The sequence below is a fragment of the Periophthalmus magnuspinnatus genome, chromosome 4 (assembly GCF_009829125.3).
Source record: "Periophthalmus magnuspinnatus isolate fPerMag1 chromosome 4, fPerMag1.2.pri, whole genome shotgun sequence".
In the NCBI taxonomy this organism is placed as follows: domain Eukaryota; kingdom Metazoa; phylum Chordata; class Actinopteri; order Gobiiformes; family Gobiidae; genus Periophthalmus; species Periophthalmus magnuspinnatus.
In genome coordinates, this window is record NC_047129.1 from 30,093,784 (window position 1) to 30,115,385 (window position 21,602).

At 38.8% G+C, this 21,602-nt stretch overlaps 1 protein-coding gene across 1 annotated transcript in view; it reads left to right on the forward strand.

The window, feature by feature from the left end:
- Positions 1–21,602, forward strand: part of LOC117369907 (contactin-associated protein-like 4) — a 353,019-nt gene that overhangs the window by 224,657 nt on the left and 106,760 nt on the right. The window contains exon 11 of the mRNA XM_033965250.1: positions 10,403–10,509. Coding sequence (XP_033821141.1) covers positions 10,403–10,509 — 107 coding nt within the window. The remainder of the gene's footprint in view (positions 1–10,402; positions 10,510–21,602) is intronic.

Sequence of the window (21,602 nt, forward strand, 5' to 3'; positions counted from 1 at the left end):
GACTCTGCACTAGACTCTACACTAGACTCTACACTAGACTCTGCACTAGACTCTACACTAGACTCTACACTAGACTCTACACTAGACTCTACACTAGACTCTGCACTAGACTCTACACTAGACTTTGCACTAGACTCTACACTAGACTCTACACTAGACTCCGCTCTAGACTCTACACTAGACTCTACACTAGACTCTACACTAGACTCTACACTAGACTCTGCACTAGACTCTACACTAGACTCTGCACTAGACTCTACACTAGACTCTGCACTAGACTCTACACTAGACTCTGCACTAGACTCTACACTAGACTCTACACTAGACTCTGCACTAGACTCTACACTAGACTCTGCACTAGACTCTGCACTAGACTCTACACTAGACTCTGCACTAGACTCTACACTAGACTCTGCACTAGACTCTACACTAGACTCTACACTAGACTCTGCACTAGACTCTGCACTAGACTCTGCACTAGACTCTGCACTAGACTCTACACTAGACTCTACACTAGACTCTGCACTAGACTCTGCACTAGACTCTACACTAGACTTTGCACTAGACTCTACACTAGACTCTACACTAGACTCTACACTAGACTCTACACTAGACTCTGCACTAGACTCTGCACTAGACTTTGCACTAGACTCTACACTAGACTCTACACTAGACTCTGCACTAGACTCTGCACTAGACTCTACACTAGACTCTGCACTAGACTCTACACTAGACTCTACACTAGACTCTGCACTAGACTCTACACTAGACTCTACACTAGACTCTACACTAGACTCTACACTAGACTCTACACTAGACTCTGCACTAGACTCTACACTAGACTTTGCACTAGACTCTACACTAGACTCTACACTAGACTCTACACTAGACTCCGCTCTAGACTCTACACTAGACTCTACACTAGACTCTACACTAGACTCTACACTAGACTCTGCACTAGACTCTACACTAGACTCTGCACTAGACTCTACACTAGACTCTGCACTAGACTCTACACTAGACTCTGCACTAGACTCTACACTAGACTCTACACTAGACTCTGCACTAGACTCTACACTAGACTCTGCACTAGACTCTGCACTAGACTCTACACTAGACTCTGCACTAGACTCTACACTAGACTCTGCACTAGACTCTACACTAGACTCTACACTAGACTCTGCACTAGACTCTGCACTAGACTCTGCACTAGACTCTACACTAGACTCTACACTAGACTCTGCACTAGACTCTACACTAGACTCTGCACTAGACTCTACACTAGACTCTACACTAGACTCTGCACTAGACTCTGCACTAGACTCTGCACTAGAGCGAGCGAGAGAGCGTGAGGAGCGGGGACTCAGACCGTGGTCTATGTACAGTACGTTATAGTCCAATACAAAATACTAAAAAAAAACACATACCATGTTTTCTTTAGGATACATTTCAGGATAATTTTGCGTAACTCCCATGTGTTTGTGGTCTTAGCTGCACTCAGCCCGGTGCCCACCCCCACCCCCACCCCCACCTCCACCTCCACCTCCACAGGCCCCAGCTTCGGTGCAGAGGTATAAACAGATCTAAGAGCGTGCCAGGCTCATTAGTGCATTGGCTCTGCTCCTCCGTCTGTGTTCTACTCTCACCTTTAAATTACTGCTCCGAGCGTAAGTGAGATATGGAGAGAAATATTCTAACTGTGTTCAGTCGTACTCTCTCATCAGGCTGAGGGAGCGTTCTGTGATCTGCTGATGAAGACTATGAGCTCTGAAGTCCGCTTTTACTCGGCTCTAACCTGGACATTTTGTGTAGGCGGCAGTTCCCAACCGTAAGAGCAGCAGTTCAAGTAGTAAAGTGCTGTAATTTTCAAATATCTGTACTTTATTTACGTACATTATGCAGTGGATACTTTTTGCTTTTACTTCACTACATTTTTGAACAGGACTGAAAAGTAAAACGCTCTTTTCACATGATTTGGGGGATATTCTGACCATCCTGACTAAAGTTTTTGCGTTCAAGCTTCGTCTTTAAACAAACAAAAATAAATACACAAAATTATAAGAAACATAACGAAACTGATTTGTATTTTTACTGTTGATCAAAATGTGTCAAATTTTTTAATCAATATCACTACATTTAACACAAACAAACAACATTTGTGTGAAATACTTTTACTTTTTACTCTTAAAGTACATTTTTAAACAGGTACTTAAATAGATCTTAGCCGGAGAAAAGACACGGTTTAAGAGAAGAGTTAAAGAAGCTTTTTTTTGTTAGGAAAGACGCCGATCTATGATTCCAAACTCAGACCCAAAGCAAACAAACGAAACAAAGAGAACAATAAGAGGGCCGTTAAAGGTTGAATAGGGCCATTAAAGGCTGAAACTGGAAACAATGCTATGTGATTTGTCCAGTTGACAGATTTAAACTTCGTCTTTTGCAAGGTACTTCAAGTCAGTTTTTTAATGTGATACTTTTACTTAAGTCTTTATCTGTACTTTAAGTAACAAAATGGAGTACTTCATCCACCACGGCTTAAGAGACAATAAAAAATACACACATAGAACAACATGTACCTATTTACAAAAGGACACAGGAAACAGGGGTAAGGGTTCAAGCAGGTTTTTACTTTTATGGCTTCGGTTTCTTGTCAAAACTGAAAAGGTGAAAATACCCAGTGCCCGACAAAAAAAGAAACAAAGGAAAATGACAATGGTGAGCCGGCCAACATAAAATAAGGACGAAGCGCTGGACAGGTTGACCAAAAAAAAAACCAACCAATAAACTTTACCCACACAAAGAACGAAAACAGGACGTCCGGACTCACCAGGCCAAACAAAAAACACTAAACTAACAAAAAGCTACGCAGACCCAGCGTGGATGCACCAGCAGGGGGCAGCGTCGGACCCAGAGCGCACATTGAGTTCTAAAATTTGGACAGAGGGGCGGGGCCAGGACGAATATTTGTAAATACAGTATTACATTAGAGATTTGGCCTGTAACGTGTGGCAAAGCGTGAATATACAAGGCTCGTTCTTTTAAAAACTCGCCTTCAGTGAAAGGTTTGCTAGCTTTTGACAATTTGAACACCAGCAAAAAAACTTACTTTGGTACTTTGATCGGACTTCGGTGATATAAAATATTCTGTTTTCCACTGCGTACTATCCACTTTTCTTTTCTTTGATAAGCTCATTTTTGCAGAAGGGCTGATAAGAGAATAAAAGAGGTCGATGTATCTGAAGTGCGCCATAATTTGGTCATGTTCGGCGGACCGGATTAATAAACCCAATGGACCGTATGTGGCCCCCGAGCCGTAGTTTGCCCACCCCTGATTTAAAGTCTCTGCCGCGCAAAACCAAAAAAAAAAAAAACGAAAACACTAAAAAATACTTATTAAAATAGTTTATCAAAATAACACGGGCAAAGATTCTCAACGAACACTTAACTACTTTAAATTAACAAAAATATACAAGAAAAAAGTCGGAATAACTTATGATTGAAACAAAACAAAGTGGAAAATTGAAGAACACGGGGAAAAAAAGATGGTCAAACCTCTAACAACGTTTCCAGTTCAAATCTTGCTCTCAACATATAAAAAGTTGTGAGAAACAGCTTCTAAACTCATCATGGTGAATAACTAGGATGTTCTGAATGCGTAAGTTAACCTCCTGAGACCCGAGCTCTCGGAAGACTTTATTTGCAAAAACTATTAAGTGGCTGAACACACACATTTTTTCTGAGTGTAAAAAAACGAAATGAGAAACAATTGTGCCTCTAGGAACAATGTGTCTCATTTGAAGTGCTATTGACAGGTGCAGGAAGACGTATGCCTTTAAATAAAAAATAAAAATTAAATTAAATTAAAAATAAAAATAAAAATTAAATAAAAAAAAATAATAAAAAATAAATAAAATAAAATAAAAATACATTAAAATAAAAATAAATATTCTAAACTCTTAAAAATAATCAAAATTGAACATGTTCTTGTTGCTGTTCTTCTTATAAAAATTTGCACTGTGGCCTAAACAATCCAAAATGTGTCTGATGAGGACGCCAGGTCTCAGGAGGTTAAGTGAGGAATAACGTCAAACCGCTGCACCCCGTTTAAAAAGAACCAGTTCACTTTTTTTCATATTTCTGCGACAGTAAAAATCAGGTGTGGCGTCTTTAAAAGTTTGCGTCTAACTTTTCTTGGGGGCAAACCTGGTTGTGGAGGCGAAGAACCCGGCGGATTTATGTCCCTGTCCGCGCTCACAATGAAGACAAAGTATAGCATAAACAAAAGTCTCCCTGAGCCGGGCTAAAGAAGCAGAGACGGGGGCCGGCGTCGCCATTGTCCATTTACACAAATATCGGGCCGCTCTGTCAGCCGTGAATTTAATAAAGATGTATATGGAGGAAAAGTTCAGGTGAATACGTTTGCATTCGAGGAAACAATGTGCCGCTTTAAGAGTAAGTTTGGCGTAAGAAAGGTTCAGGTTTAAAGGTTTTTTGGGTGGAGCGATGGGTTTGTGTTCATATTCTACGGAAAAATCACTGGGACAATCCGAACTTGAAAGCAAAAGTCAAGCGTTTAACTCAACATTTATATAATCTACACTTGAATTAGTCTCGTTAAAGTGGTGTTTGTTTTAATGTGATGCCCTTTTATTTGTTTTGGTGGAGTGTTTGTCCACTGATCTGAAGGTTGGTGGTTCGAATCCCGCTCTTCACGTAAATATCATTGGTTGCCGGTGCGATTCCAGCTCCCACAGATGAACGCTGTTATTGTGTCCTTAAGCAAGACACTTAACCCAGCTCATGTGTGAATGGGTGAAAAGCGCGATATAAAAATCAGACCATTTACTGTTTATTTTTTTTCCCTGTTTTTTTTTTTTTTTTTTTTCATTGACTCCACAAACCTAATCTTATGGCTTAAAGTTTTTTGGGTTTTTTTGTTTTATTTTTGTTTTATTATTATTATTTTTTTTAATTGTTGTTGTTTTTTGGTTTGTTCACATCTTTGAATAATGGCATCACTTTCTGAAGCCATCGTGAAAACATGTTTCACTTCATTATTGTTTGGTGCAATAATGGGAAATGTGCAATGAGTGTAATGTGCAATTATTTATTATTTATTTATTTTATTTTATTTTGACCTTTCTGTGACCTCAGCCCTTGGAACAATATTCATGTTAAATCATGTCTGTTCATAAACATGCACTGTCCAAATAAATAAATAAATAAAATGAATGAAACAAAAAATAAATAAATAAATAAAATGAATGAATGAATGAATACATAAATAAATTAATTAAAAATAAATAAATAAATGAATGAATATATAAATTAATTAATTAAAAATAAATAAATGAATGAATAAATACATAAAAAATAAATGAATATCTCAATAAATATAAATGAATGAATAAAACAATAAATAAATAAATGAACAAATAAAATAAATAAATATGAATGAATGAATAAATACATACGTAAAAAAATAAATGAATGAATAAATACATAAATAAATAAAAATAAATGAATGGATGAATGAATGAATGAATACATAAAAAATAAATGAATAGATAAATAAATATGAATGAATTAATAAAAAAATGAATGAATGAATAAAACAAAAAATAAATAAATGAATGAATGAATTAAATAAATAAATAAAAATGAATGAATGAATACATAACATATAAATAACTGAATGAATGAATGAATACATAAATAAATGAATAAAAAATAAATGAATGCATTTCATTGTTTTGAAAATGCTGCACTCGGAAAAACAACATATTAAAATGTTGAATTAGTTTCAGTTTCATTTTTCCCTTTGCTCCACTCCCTCTTCAGCTGCTCTCACATTACAGTCAGTAATGTCTGTATTATAATTAACCATCAGGCAATTAGCACGTTACAATTAGCACGTTACAATTAGCACGTTACAATTAGCACGTTACAATTAGCACGTTACAATTAGCACGTTACAATTAGCACGTTACAATTAGCACGTTACAATTAGCACGTTACAATTAGCATTCCATTAATGAAACTACCGCACATCGCATCAGATTTGTGAAGTTGTAGTGGATTGGTTTGTTTCCTGCTTTTGTTTATTTATGGAAAAGTTGCTAATCTGAAAAATAAATGGATGAATAAAAAGAATGAATGAATAGAAAATAAATGAATGAATAGAAAATAAATGAATGAATAGAAAATAAATGAATGAATAAATACAAAAATAAGTGAATGAATACATAAAAAATAAATGAGTGAATAAATAAATTTTTTTATGAATGAATGAATAAATGCATTAATGAAAAAAAATGAATGCATGAATAAATAAGTAAATGGATGGATAGATAGATAGATAGATAGATAGTGTGCTGGATCGGGCTATTCAGTGCGAAACTGAAAATGGTGGAAACATTTTTACTTTTCTTAGTTTAAGTCGTGATAAGTTCAAGTGTAAATGAACAATTATAACCGTATATATTGCCCAAAAATCTCGGAAGGTTCAGTTTATCTACTGCTAAAATTTGGTGAGAACTTAAGAATTATAGGAGCTACTGAAGATTTAAAAGTGTCAAATGAAAGTGTCTGTACAAATGAAATACAGTATTTTCTGGAGTATAAGTCGCACCAGCCAAAAAACACATAATAATGAAGAAAAAAAACATATTTTTTGTTTTGTTGTTGTTTTGTTTCATTTGTGGCTCTTCCCTGTACAGAAATAAGTAAATAAAAAAAGCGTACTAATCTTTTGTTTGGGAGCAGGTAACATAACACCAGTACAAACTTTTAATGAACCCACCATGGAAAGTTGTAAACTGAGTAGGCTGCGTATAGAGCGGAGTATTACTTTTAAATACTCCATATAGGTTGCGAGATCCCAGCGCTGGAAGTGATTAGACAAGTGTTGATTCCACTGTACGCGGTCCCTGTTTAATATAGGATCAATTGCTGTTGTGCTCTGAAATCTTACATGTCGTACGTGCCCTTGAGCAACGCAGCTCGTTCCGTCTGGGGTTGTACGGCGCAGCGGAGGATTGTGGGCGTGAGGGGAAGAGGGATTTGAAAAACAATCGGGCGAACGAGAGGGGCTAACGTTTAGTCGTTTAGGAGTTTAGCGACGGTAATGGACTGACACAGAGAAGGCATTAGACGGAGATGATGAGCGAATGGGATGTGAGGGAAGGTAAAGTACGGGTTTGGATTTGAATTTGATGGAGAAAGTGTAAACGTATCTGCTGGTGTCAGTGTTTTTGTCCGGAATATCCACAGAGTGTAGTCAACTTTATTTTTTTTAACAATTATTCTATATGTTTTGCAGCTGTAAAACTCCTCACCACACACTTTATACACTTTTCCTGGTTCAGTCCTGGTTTAGACCTGGTTTAGACCTGGTTTAGACCTAGTATAGCTCTGGTTTAGTCCTGGTTTAGACCTGGTTTAGCTCTGGTTTAGACCTGGTTTAGACCTGGTTTAGCTCTGGTTTAGACCTGGTTTAGACCTGGTTTAGACCTGGTTTAGCTCTGGTTTAGACCTGGTTTAGTCCTGGTTTAGACCTGGTTTAGTCCTGGTTTAGACCTGGTTTAGTCCTGGATTAGACCTGGTTTATTCTTGGTTTAGTCCTGGTTTAGTCCTGGTTTAGACCTAGTTTAGTCCTGGTTTAGACCTGGTTTAGACCTGGTTTATTCTTGGTTTAGTCCTGGTTTAGTCCTGGTTTAGACCTGGTTTAGACCTAGTTTAGTCCTGGTTTAGTCCTGGTTTAGACCTGGTTTAGACCTGCTTTATTCTTGGTTTAGTCCTGGTTTAGACCTGGTTTAGACCTGGTTTATTTTTGGTTTAGTCCTGGTTTAGTCCTGGTTTAGTCCTGGTTTAGTCCTGGTTTATTCTTGGTTTAGACCTGGTTTAGTCCTGGTTTAGTCCTGGTTTAGTCCTGGTAAAACCCCTCACCACACACTTTATACACAGAATACACATTCTGTACTGTACAGGAGACACAGAGGAGACTGATGGACAATGGTCTACAGTCCAACAGCCAATCAGGACAAAGAACACGATGCACGTTCATACGATGTAAAAAAAAGCAGGTACAACTGCACTAAAAAATCCACGAGACTGTGAAAGGTGAACCGTGATACAGTGAGAATCCACTCCGGCTCCAATTCACTTTACATTGAAAAACTGATGCCTCTCCCGTCAGACTCGTCATTTCGCTCTTAAAATGTTCAAATTAACTCGCTCTACATGATCCTGGTGTTTTTATTTCACTATTTTGTCCCTAAATCAAGACATGAACATTAATAACAGACAAATCAGGCGCCTGGCGTTAGCAACAGGTTTGATTGACAGCGTTGCTAAGCGCCTGCTCCCTGCTAAACTCCAGATTGGCTCTTTTGGGGCGGGTATGGACAAATTCGCCAATAACCTCGATGTACAGTGTCAGTGCGAGTGACATGAGACGTTTCTAAATTGAAATAAAAAGAAAAACACACCAACAATTTTAAGAACAAGAAAACAACAATGGAAAGAAAACAATAAGCATAAAGTAAAACCAACACTGACACAGAGAAAGTGCAGCGTGACTTTATATTTAAACTGTCTCTCTGGACCAGACCAGACCAGGTATTTACATAAAAACTTACATTTATCAATACTTTGGCATTGCTTTTATTTTAAATTCACTTCTTTCTACACAGTATAAGGGAATACCGGAAATTAAATGTATTTTGTGTCATATTTCTGTCCGTTTACGTCCAGTTTCTTTCGTTATTTACACTTTATTTGTCAGGGAGCATGTACAAATTCATGAATCGTACAAAAGAAAAGATGATTTGCACCAGATTTCGCTACTACTACTTTCCATCTGCAGAACGCACATTGAAATCCACACACTCTGGATACTTTGAATACTTTTTGGTTGAGTTGTGTTATATCAGCAGCTCTCAAACTTTCACACCAATTCTCACCAAAGGAAAAGTAATTGGTGTGAAAAAGCAGCGTTTCTGAGTACAACCAGATCTAAACCAGGTCTGTAACAGGACTATTCCAGGTCTAATCTAAGGCCAAACCAGGTCTAAAAGTGGACGACGTCACTTCGACTGTAGTTCTAAACAAAAAGTCACGCAAAAAGTCCATAAAACGAGCTCGAAATTAGGAAAAGAGCTCTGGAAATCCCACCTGAAGGAGCTCGTTTTGCAGCAAAGTTTAACAAACGTTGCATTAAATTATAGTAAAAATGTGACAGAATAAAAAAAGCTTGACATCTGTTTCACCATTTGTAACACGTTTATTCATCACTAATTAAAAAAGAAAAAAATCTCTCATACATAACACACAAGAGAGCGTTTCCTGTTTTTATCAGTCATACAAAAACGTGCAATTAAGTACTGCAAAGTATCACATTAAGTTTAGAAAAGAAGTAACTACACCTGGAAACAGTTACTCTAAATTAGTGTTCTGATGTGCATTTGGTCCATCCTGTAATGATCTGTTATTGTGTTTTTAGCTCAGAATTGGTTTTAATATTGTGACAAAACTGTTTTGATATAAAATGTCTTTGTTTCGGATCTTTTTCATGTTACTTAAAAGTCTGATATTACACAAAATTGACTCTCGTGAGCTTTAAATCATGTTATATCGCTGTTACGTCGTCAAAAACAGACCTGGAGTTGTGTTTTGCTTCATTCACATGTTTGACTAACTCTTTATCATTAGTCTTTCTACATCTCCAAAGCTCAAAATGCTCCGTTCCACCTTGTGATGTCATGAAGTGGGAGTTTCGACCTCAAATTTAGTAGAGATTGAACTGAATTCCTGGAGCTGAACATGTATAAATTACACAACAGATAAAAAAACAACACTTTTATTTAGCTAAATCAGTGTTTAATGTCTTCCTTGTGCGTTGACGACATAGGTAGAAGTATTATGTTTTAGAAAAAAACACTACTTCCTGTGTTTTCCAACGTTTGGTTTTCTACTTTTCTTCACAAATTGACACGTCACTGATGTCAAATTATGATGAATATTTACCCAATTAGAAAACAAGCTTAATCTGTCAGTCCAAATGATTCTAGAAATGAAGGTGTGTGGAGTTTAAAACACATAGTGGAGCACTTCCTGTATCACCACATGATGACATCACGAGGTGGAACAGAGTGTTTTCAGTTTGAGAGAAGAACTCAGGCTTAAATATGCAACTCCAGGTCTGTTTGTGACGAGGAAACAACATTAAAACGTAGAAAACGGTGTGATATGTGCTCTTTAAATGTGTCCCCTCTGTCCTGCAGGTCACTAAAATCTCCTGTTGTGTGTGTTGTGTGTGTGTTGTGTGTGTTGTGTGTGTTGTGTGTGTTGTGTGTGTTGTGTGTGTTGTGTGTGTTGTGTGCGTCGTGTCCGTTGTGTCCAGGTGCTCTCCCAGTCTGTGTGAACACGGCTCCGTCTGCACTCAGTCCTGGAACAGCTTCCACTGCAACTGCTCCGACAGCGGCTACACCGGCGCCACCTGCCACAGCTGTGAGGAACTGCACCACACACACACACACACCTGCCCCGTACATGCACGAGTAATGCCCCCGCCAAGGCAACACCGCAGAGTCTCGAGCTGTTTGATTTAAAATACAGTTAAAGGGCACATAATACGATATTTTTTCATCTGTTATAATGTTGTTTCCTCATCACAAACTTTTTTTATTTTTTTACACACAAATCCTGCAGTTCTTCTCTCAAACCTTTTTTTTTTCAGTCTCATAATCTCAGAGAGTCTCATAATCTCAGTCTCATAATCTGAGAGTCTCATAATTTCACAGAGTCTCATAATTTCACAGTCTCATAATTTCAGAGTCTCATAATCTGAGAGTCTCATAATCTCAGTCTCATAATTTCACAGAGTCTCATAATTTCACAGAGTCTCATAATTTCAGTCTCATAATCTCAGTCTCATAATTTCACAGAGTCTCATAATTTCACAGAGTCTCATAATTTCACAGTCTCATAATTTCAGTCTCATAATCTCAGTCTCATAATCTCAGTCTCATAATTTCAGAGTCTCATAATCTCAGTCTAATAATCTCAGTCTCATAATCTGAGAGTCTCATAATTTCACAGTCTCATAATTTCAGAGTCTCATAATCTGAGAGTCTCATAATCTGAGAGTCTCATAATCTCACAGTCTCATAATTTCACAGAGTCTCATAATTTCACAGAGTCTCATAATTTCAGTCTCATAATCTCAGTCTCATAATTTCACAGAGTCTCATAATTTCACAGAGTCTCATAATTTCTCAGAGTCTCATAATCTCACAGTCTCATAATCTCAGTCTCATAATCTCAGTGTCTCAATCTCAGAGTCTCATAATTTGACAGAGTCTCACAATCTCAAGAATCTGAAGAAATTGATCTTGCACCAATGTTTTATTTGACCCGAGCAGTGGGAGTTAATCTATAGATGAGAGATTTTCCCTCCTGAGACCTGGCGTCCTCATCTGTGGACAACACATTTTGGGTTGTCTAGGCCACAGTGCAACAATGCAAATATATTCAATTTAGAACATTTTTAAGGGTTTAGAATGTGTAGAATAATTGTTTTAATTTATTTTTTGTAAAGGTTCTTCCTGCTCCTGTCAGCAGCTCTACACACTTTCCTCAAAAACTACATGATGTAAAGATAATTATTTGTTTTTTTTACACTCATCAGGTCTCAATCAGCCCAAATAACACAGATAAATTAATAAATCATGTCACGCAAGAGCGACCCGAGTCTATTTTGCGTAATATCGGACGTTTAGCATGTAGCGGTCGCCTCATCCGACCCGCTAACGAGCCTAGAGTCTGACGTTTGGGCGACTTCTTGGATCTAATTACGTAAAACGATCAGGTTCAATCCTCGAGAATTCACTTCCTGGATATTTCTTAAGAGAATATCACGTAATCGACGAGGAAAACGAGCTCCAGACGATGACATCACCGCCCATTGTCGCAAATCAGTCTGGAAAACGACTTTAATTTCGGCTTCCCCCCTCAGTGTCTGCAAATCATAATATTAATAATGCGCCTTTAATGAATCACGCTCGTTTTAATACACTATTTCACTGTGTCTTATTAACAGTACGACCTGGTCCCTGCAGCTCCTTCCCATTGTTTCAAAACTTTAATTAGCTCCGCTCATTCGGGACTGCCTCCGACTGACTGCTGCTGCTTTATTACGCAGAGCAAATTACTTCCATTTCATTTAAAACTTATTAAAATCTTTTATTTTTGGCTCGGTGACACCTGTACATGACCTGACGTTTCTGGAAGACTTCATTTTTAGCCCCGATCCGTGAGCAGTAAAGTATTATCCGTGTGAAATATAGAGTGCAAATGGGTCGTTGCTCTAATGAAACTACTGTAAAAGTTGGCTAATTAAACAGATATACGAGCGAGCGTTTGCATGAGGAATAGCTGGTGTATTTTAGCGCATTGTAATGAGGCTGCGGCACTAAACTCGAGGTATTTATTGCGTTGAAAAGGATTGTGGGTCATGGTGGAATGATCCATTGATTTTTACAGACCTCTAACTCCGGGAAGTTGGATAAAGCCGTTTGGATGATTTGAAGGCTAAATTCTCTGTAAAAATGTATCCCACAATTTTAAAACTAAGGTTCAAATCATAGACTGTTTACGTAAACGGACAGAGCTAACCCGCTAGCCGCCGCGTTCGAAACAGGAAGTGATCACGGGCTCTACTGACGCTCTTTACGTTGAAAAACCGTTGAGCCTCTTTCCTTATCTGCTCGACATTTTGGTCGTTTTAACCCGTCCTACATGATCCTTGTCCTTAAATCCTCTTATCCTGAGGTTGCTCCCGCTAGCGTTAGCAACCGGTTTGATTGACAGCATTGCTAAGCTAATTGTCGCCCCCTTTCTCCGCAACTGCTGCTGTCAGACTCGTCGTTTTTGGTTGTCAAATGTTCGTTTTAACCCGCTCTACGTGACCCTGGTGTTTTTATTTCGCTATTGTGTCCGTAAATTCAAGATTCAAAGCTTTTATTTTCATATGTAGAGTAAGAAAAACGTTGAAATTCTTACTTTGCTAACCACACTGGGTGCCAAAGTAAAAAAAAATCAGCAAAATCGGATGCAAAACGGATAAACAACAAGATTAAAAGAGTATAAAAGATGTATAATCAATAAAGAGTAGTGCAAATATCATGTAAATATCTGTAGTTGATGTCCAGGAGGAGGCGCTATTGCTCACAGTTCAAGAGTCCGATGGCCGTTGGAAAGAAAGAGTTCGTTTGTCTGGTTGTCCTGCATTTCACGTCCGTGCTGGGGGTGGGTGGGTAGATGCTCCGCACAGAGGGTTGAGGACTCCCGGTGATCTAAAATCATCATAAATAAATCAATAAATCAAGATATGAACATTAATAACAGACAAATCAGGCGGCGTCCTTCTCCGAGGTTAGCAACAGGTTTGATTGACAGCGTTGCTAAGCACACGCTGTCTGCTAAACTAGCGGTGCGGACGGGAAGTGGCGTTACCTTCGACAGCCTCGCTCTGGATTGGCTCTTTGGTTGCTATGATACTCGTGGTCGAAACTCGGCTCCAAATTTGACGCTATAACTGCTAGCGTCGATTAGCTGCACGATGTGGGCGACGTCACTTTATACTGTCAAATATACAGGTAAATATCGTTATTTTTCAAGGAACTTCCATCATTTCTTTAGCCGCATGAAGCCTTTCCGTGTGGAGTTTGCATGTTCTCCCTGTGTCCGGGTGCGTCTCCTCTTCTCGCTCCTCTTTCCCCCATCAACCCGAAACATGCACCGTATTAAATCCTCCAGCTGAGGTAGTATTGACCAAACCTCGGTGCAGATCTGGAGACGGGTCCCCTGGCGTTGTACCTGATGTTTTTCCCATGTATTTGAGCTAAATGATCCTCTGCAGGAGCCAGTGAGCTGCAGGCTGAGCTCGCCATGACCAGCGCTGACCCGCCCCTGAGAGGAGACGCCGAGCCGCTCAGGCGAAAGGGTCAGCTCTCAGTGTGTCCTCTCTGTGTGTCTGACGTTCAGATTTGAAAGTACTTCAGCTCATATGAAGTGAAGGGGCTGCAGCCTCCGTTTGGCCCAGCGCTGGAGCCAAGTGTCAGAACGACCACTGTGGAGTTTGACGAGGATTTATGATTAAAACTACGAACAATAAGACGAGAGATTTGACACACGGTGTGAGGAGTGTGTGTGTGACGAGAGTGTGAATGTGTGTGTGAGGAGTGTGTGTGGGACGAGGGTGTGGGTGTGTGTGTGTGTGAGGAGTGTGTCTGGGACGAGTGTGTATGTGGGTGTGTGTGTGACGAGTGGGGGTGTGTGTGACGAGTGGGGGTGGGTGTGTGTGTGTGTGAGGGGTGTGTGTGTGTGCGTGAGGAGTGTGTGTGTGTGAGGAGTGTGTGGGGGTGTGTATATGTGTGTATATTTGTATAAGTGTATATGTGTGTGTGTGTATATGTGTATATATATGTGTGTGTATGTGCGTGTGTGTGTAGGGGTGTATATGTCTGTGTATGTGTGTATGTGTATATATGTGTGTACGTGTGTATATGTGTATATGTGTGTGTGTATGTGTGTGTGTATGTGTGTGTATATGTGTGTAGGGGTGTGTATGTGTGTGTATAAACAGTGATGTGTCTTTTGTTGTGTATCTTCCATCTCTGAGCTCTTAAAAACATAAGTTCAGATTTAATGTTTGTGTTTTCACCGTCTCACTCTGCTGTGATTAAACTTATAAGTAAAAAGTAAAAAGTAAATATTAATAAATTAGTAAATAAATATTGATACAAGAGTAAAAGTTTAGTCTTTGACCAGCGTCTTTTTTCACTTTAAATAATCCAAACAGTTCAAACATTACAGTCGAGTAGTAATAATGTGTAACTGTAAATGTTCTGTTTTCTCTTTATTTATAACCTGCTCTGATAAAACAAGGCGTGAATCTTTATTTTTTCTCTATATCTTTTTTAAATTTATTTTTTATTCACTTAGCAGCATAAACATAACCATATTTGCCTCTAGTATTAGTCGATTTATCTCTAAAATCCTCTAGAATTCAGGAAATACATGGATTTATTTCATTATTTCCCCTTTTTCATCGACACTGTTTTAATATCGACTTGTGTTTTTTTCATAAAATTCACACTTTCGAGGCACAAATGTATCTGCAGGACAAACAGAGGCAGGATTTTGAGCAGAGCGTCTGATTACGAGCCTCAGCGGGGCCTTAGACTGTCACCTTTTCCGCCCGTCCGCAGATCTGGTCGTTGCCGCGGTTTTATTACAAACTCATTGAAGCTCGTTCTGTTTTCTGATTGGATAATGGAAGAACCACAAAACAAAAAGTGTGTCGTCAGTCAGATCGATACTTCAGTCTGCTTTGAATTACTACCGGGTTTATATTCAAGAAAAAAAACATGTTCTCGTCGTCGTTAAAAGTTCACTGTGTAACTTTTCTGCTGGAGTTTAAGTCGGATGCTTGTTTCCATGGTGACGAACAATAATGGTGACGAACAGTTTCAATCCTGCGCGTTTAACTCAGGGAAAAACATCACAAAACACACAGAAATACACACATGCACGGTTTGATGGCGTTAAACTTATGTATCTCCATGGAGACGACCCGGTGACACCATGTTACGAGTCAGATCTGCGGAGATCCGACCTCACTCAGAGTAAAAATACACATCTTACTCTAAATAGAGCAATAAAAACGTGTAATTAATTAAATAAATGGTAAATATATCGATTGAAAATGGTCCAGACAGCACAATATTCTGTCGTTAAAAGTTCACTGTGTAACTTTTCTGCTGGAGTTTCAATTGACTTCTTGTTTCCATGGTGACAGATTTGCATAGAATTATTCGTTAGTTGCAATATTTATTTGAAACCTGCACATTTAACATCACAAAAAACACACAGAAATACACACATGCACGGTTTGATGGCGTCAAACTTGCGTATCTCCATGGAGACGACCCGGTGATACCATGTTACGAGTCAGATCTGCAGAGAGCCGACCACACTCAGAGTAAAAATACACGTCTTACACTAAATAGAGCAATAGAAACGTGTGATTAATTAAATAAATGGTAAATATATTGATTGAACACGGTCCAAACAGCACAATAATCTGTCGTAAAAAGTTCACTATGTAACTTTTCTGCTGGAGTTTTAGTCGAATGCTTGTTTCCATGGTGACAGATTTGCATAGAATTATTCGTTAGTTGCAATATTTATTTAAAACCTGCACATTTAACATCACAAAAAACACACAGAAATACACACATGCACTTTGATGGCGTTAAATTTATGTATCTCCATGGAGACGACCCGGTGACACCATGTTACGAGTCAGATCTGCGGAGAGCCGACCTCACTCAGAGTAAAAATACACGTCTTACACTAAATAAAGTGAGAAAACCATGTAATTAATTAAAAAAAAAAAGCTAAATAATACAACAAATTAATACAATCCAGACAGCACAATAACATCTCAGAACATCTCAGATTCAGAAAAGTTACGTAGTATTCCTTTAAACGAGAGAACAGAACCGAGCACAGATATATTTTTCAGTTGGCTCTTGGCCCACTGTGGTCTCCCAATTAAAAATCAATGCATATTCACGCTGTGGAAAATACACAAAACGCAGTATCAAAATGCAGATTTATGGAGACCTGCTGACAGAATCAAACCCCCAAAATGCAAATGGTCTAATTACACAAATGTCACGTGATGTGTGATGTGTGCGTCCATGTGTGTGTGTGTCAGAGGAAGAGCAGGTAGAGAGTGTGCGTTTGTCGTAAGGTGATAGTTTGATGTGGTAGATTTGACGTTTAACTGTCAGATTGCAGCGTTATCGACCTGGTTTCTAGTTATTTCTCTGTAATTACTGCGTTTACGTGTTTTCCGGCAGCATAAATAAAGAAAAGTGAATATTTTTTCTCATAATCGCTTCAGAATAAGGTCTCATACTAACGTTTCAAACTTTATTTCGAAACTAATTGGGTATATACCAGATACCACGATGGAAAGCAGGATTTTTGGTTTATTTGTGTTACTTTTAAACCTTATGTTGACACTGTGAGGCTTAAACATTGACGTGAACTTGACTAAACTCGGACAAAACCTGGACTGAACCAAGACTTTCTCTGTTTATCTTTATCTTTATTTATACAGGAAAACCCGGTGAGAACAAGCAAATAAATAGAAGTCCTTATAAAACATTAAAAACAGGAGCAGATTATCACTAAAGTATTCAGTTTTGCTTTTCCTTGGAGTTGTACAGTCGTCCCTCGCTATATCGCGGTTCACCTTTCGCGGTCTCGCTGTTTCACTGATTTTTTAGTGCGATTTTTTTTTTTACAGCATAATTGTGTTCTGCGTCCTGATTGGCTGTTGGACTGTAGACCATTGTCCATCAGTCTCCTCCGTGCCGTGTCTCCTGTCCAGTACAGAATGTGTTCAGACAAATTTACATAAACGTTGGATCGCAGTGTGACTCTGAAGTGCTGTACGTTTGCGATTTGTTTTCTCCCCGACAAAACCCACAATGTCGATGAAACGTTCTGCACCGACAAAGACGCCGACGAAGGTTTGAACTTTGAGAGAGTTTAAACGAGAGAGAAATGTGTGAAAATGTTAACGCCTGTGTGAGAAAAGTGTATAAAGTGTGTGGTTTTACCAGGACTAAACCAGGTCTAAACCAGGACTAAACCAGGACTAAACCAGGACTAAACTAGGTCTAAACTAGAACTAAACCAGGTCTAAACCAGGACTAAACAAGGACTAAACCAGGTCTAAACTAGGACTAAACCAGGACTAAACCAGGACTAAACTAGGTCTAAACTAGAACTAAACCAGGTCTAAACCAGGACTAAACCAGAGCTAAACCAGGTCTAAACCAGGACTAAACCAGAGCTAAACCAGGACTAAACCAGAGCTAAACCAGGACTAAACCAGAGCTAAACCAGGACTAAACGAGGTCTAAACAAGGTCTAAACCAGGACTAAACGAGGTCTAAACCAGGTCTAAACTAGGTCTAAACCAGGTCTAAACCAGGACTAAACCAGGACTAAACCAGGTCTAAACCAGGACTAAACCAGGACTAAACCAGGACTAAACCAGGGCTAAACCAGGACTAAACCAGGACTAAACCAGGGCTAAACCAGGGCTAAACCAGGACTAAACCAGGACTAAACCAGGGCTAAACCAGAGCTAAACCAGGTCTAAACCAGGACTAAACCAGGACTAAACCAGGACTAAACCAGGACTAAACAAGGACTAAACAAGGACTAAACCAGAAATGTGAGAAAATGTTAACGCCTGTGTGAGAAAAGTGTATAAAGTGTGTGGTGAGGGGTTTTACAGCTGCAAAACTAATAATAATTGTAAAAAAGTGAAAGGACTTGAAGCCGTAAAACGAAAATCCCAAGTTTTACGGAGCCAATCCCAAACATTTAAACATGAAATTCAACATTTATGGGTCGAAACTTTGGACGTAATCCCCCATAGAGTTACACACGTCCCTACAACTTTATCTGAAACTATATCGTCATCTTTTCTATAACGTGAACCCAACTTTTTCCCTTGAACATTGAGTCGGTCTGCAGTGGTCAGTCAGTATTCCAATCACCCCGAGCCGCTGTAATCAAAGACTGGAGCTATTCAGATTCTCATTTCACTAAAACTCTGTTGGCTGCAGTGAAATTCTAAACCAGCCTGGACCCTGCTTTGGCTCTCCACATTCTCCCAATCAGAATTTTGCATGAATAATAGAAAAAAGTTGAGAAGGTGCTTCTTTTTGCCCATTTTAAATATTTTTCTCCAAAATTTCGAGTCTTAAAAGTCGCTGTGGGCTGAATTTTACCGTCTTTAAAACGTGATAAACAGAAGTAGTTCGTTTGAAACAGTTTGCGGTGGTTCAAAGTTGTTCCTCACTTCCTAATGATATATTATTTAAGTTTAAAAGTGCTTTTCACGACTTACAGATGCTAGAGCTGCGCCATCTTTATAATGCTAACGACAAATAGCATGCTAACGGCGCAACAGCCTTATTTCTCAGTTTGTGGCCGATAGAAACACTTTATAATTAGGTGCAGACAGGACACAGCGGTCTCATTTTGACCTTAAGAGTTTCTGTATTGATATATACAGCTACTACTGGACTACTACTACTACTACTACTACTGCTAATGCTACTACTGGAGAATCTGAGAAAGGTTTTGCCACTTAAATGTAATATAAAGTAGATTGACTTGTGTAAAATGTCCAATATTTATGTAACCAGCAAGTCAACACTGCTCCGACTCTCTGGGAGGCTTTAAAACAGTTTTGTAGTAGTGTTTTGTAGCCTGTACTTAGACCGTTTGTATAAATGGATACAGCTAACCCGCTAGCCGCCATGTTCCAAACAGGAAGTGAGCATGGACGCGCTTCACAATTCACTTTACATTACTCTTTAAGGACTGAGCACATTATAGACGATTATATCTCGTCTAGACTTTTTTTTTTCTTCTTTTTTTTAGCCATAAAAGTCACGTTAAAGGAAGTATCAGCATGTACTTTTGCCTTTTTTCACACAACTTCCTCTATTTTACACCTTTATCCATCCTTATTTTTCCTTTGACGCATCGAATAAGTGACTGCGCTCTGATTGGTCGTCTTCGAGGGACGACGTAAGCGCATTAACGTAATGACAGTAACATATTTAAAGAGCCCCGTGCCTCTGCTTCGAGACGCCGTTTGAATTTACATAAAGCACAATCGGTTTCGGAGTTACGGTAACGGAAAGTCCTAAACCGCGAGTCTAACGGCGACGAAACAATCCGACGCTATAGGGTTAAAATGTTCGTATTAACCCGCTCTACATGATCCTGGTGTTTTTATTTCGCTGTTGTGTCCAAGAGTCAAGATATGAACGCTAATAACAGACAAATCAGGCACAGTCTTCCCCTAAGGTCGCTCCTGATTGGCTCTTTGGTTGCTATGATACTCGTGGATATGCAGCTTGCCTCCAAATTCGCCGCTATAACTGCTAGCCAAAATAATACAACCCAACGACGACGGCAACTTCTAAATTAGTTAAATAATAACCACTGAATGTATATGTGTGTTTATTTTTAATTACCGACCAATCAGAGCTCTGGAAACCTGCTGCAAACACTGCCCCCTGTCTGCCTCTCTGGTCAGGAAGTACCGTATTTTTCGGAGTATAAGTCGCACCAAAAAATGCATAATAATGAAAAAAACAACATATATTTCACATATAAGTCGCTTCTGAGTATAAGTCGCACCCCCGGGCCCGACTTATAGTTTGGAAAATACGGCGCTGATCTATAATTTAGCAACGATAAATAAAAACTACGTGCTAATCGTCTGACGGAAGTTAAAAGAAAATGGGACTGTCGCCATAGCGGATAATAATTCCAAACAAACGATTTCTTCCAAACAGTGAAAAGTCCTCAAAATGGCGCACGTAGCGTAAAGCAAACACCATGAATAAGGACTTAATGGTACAGAATGTTGCTTTGTCCAGATGCGATAAGTTCAGGGACGTTCATTAAAATCTAACTGACAACTTTGGCGTTAAAAAGTGTCTTTTTTTTTCGTTTTTTGTTTTTTTTAAATATCACCTCTGCTTTGGCTGACACAAAAGAAGGGACAGACTTAACCTTTAAAACGTGTCATCGACCAGCCCTGACTTTGACTCTCAATCTGACCTTATCCGCTACAGTTTCACTTTTGTAGTTTTCGTGACGTTTGATGGATTTAAATTATATGGTTATAGTTTTTTTTAATTTAGTTTTGGGTTGATTTCTGAAAGTAGCTCGGTCGGTAGAGCGTTTATCCACGGATCTGAAGGTTGGAGGTTCGAATCCCGCTGTCGACATAAACGTCAGATCTATTGACGCACAGGTTGGCGGTGCGATTCCAGCTCCCACACATGAACGCTGTTGTTGTGTCCTTGGGCAAGACACTTAACCACCTCGCCCCCCCCAGTGTCTGTGTACGCCGGTGTATGAATGTGTGTGTTTTTCCTTGATTTAAAGTGATTTTGAGTGACTTAAAGATGGAAAAACGATGCCAGTTTCAGAAGAATATAATAATAATAATAATAATAATAATAATATAATATAATAATTTTAAAGAAAAAACAATAATTAGCTCTGATTTTTGGTGTGTGTTAACAGTATTTGAAAGACAAACATCAACAACAAAATTTTAAATACAGTGGTCCCTCGTTTATCGCGCGGGTCACGTTCTAAAAATAACCCGCAATAGTCGAAATCTGCGAAGTATCAGCTTAATATTTTACAGTTATTCTCTATGTTTTTTGCTGTAAAACCCCTCACCACACACTTTATACACTTTTCTCACACAGGCGTTAACATTTTCTCACATTTCTCTCTTGTTTAAACTCTCTCAAAGTTCAAACCTTCGTCGGCGTCTTTGTCGGTGCAGAACGTTTCATCGACATTGTGGGTTTTGTCGGGGAGAAAACAAATTGCAAACGTACAGCACTTCAGAGTCACACTGCGATACAACGTTTATGTAAATTTGTCTGAACACATTCTGTACTGGACAG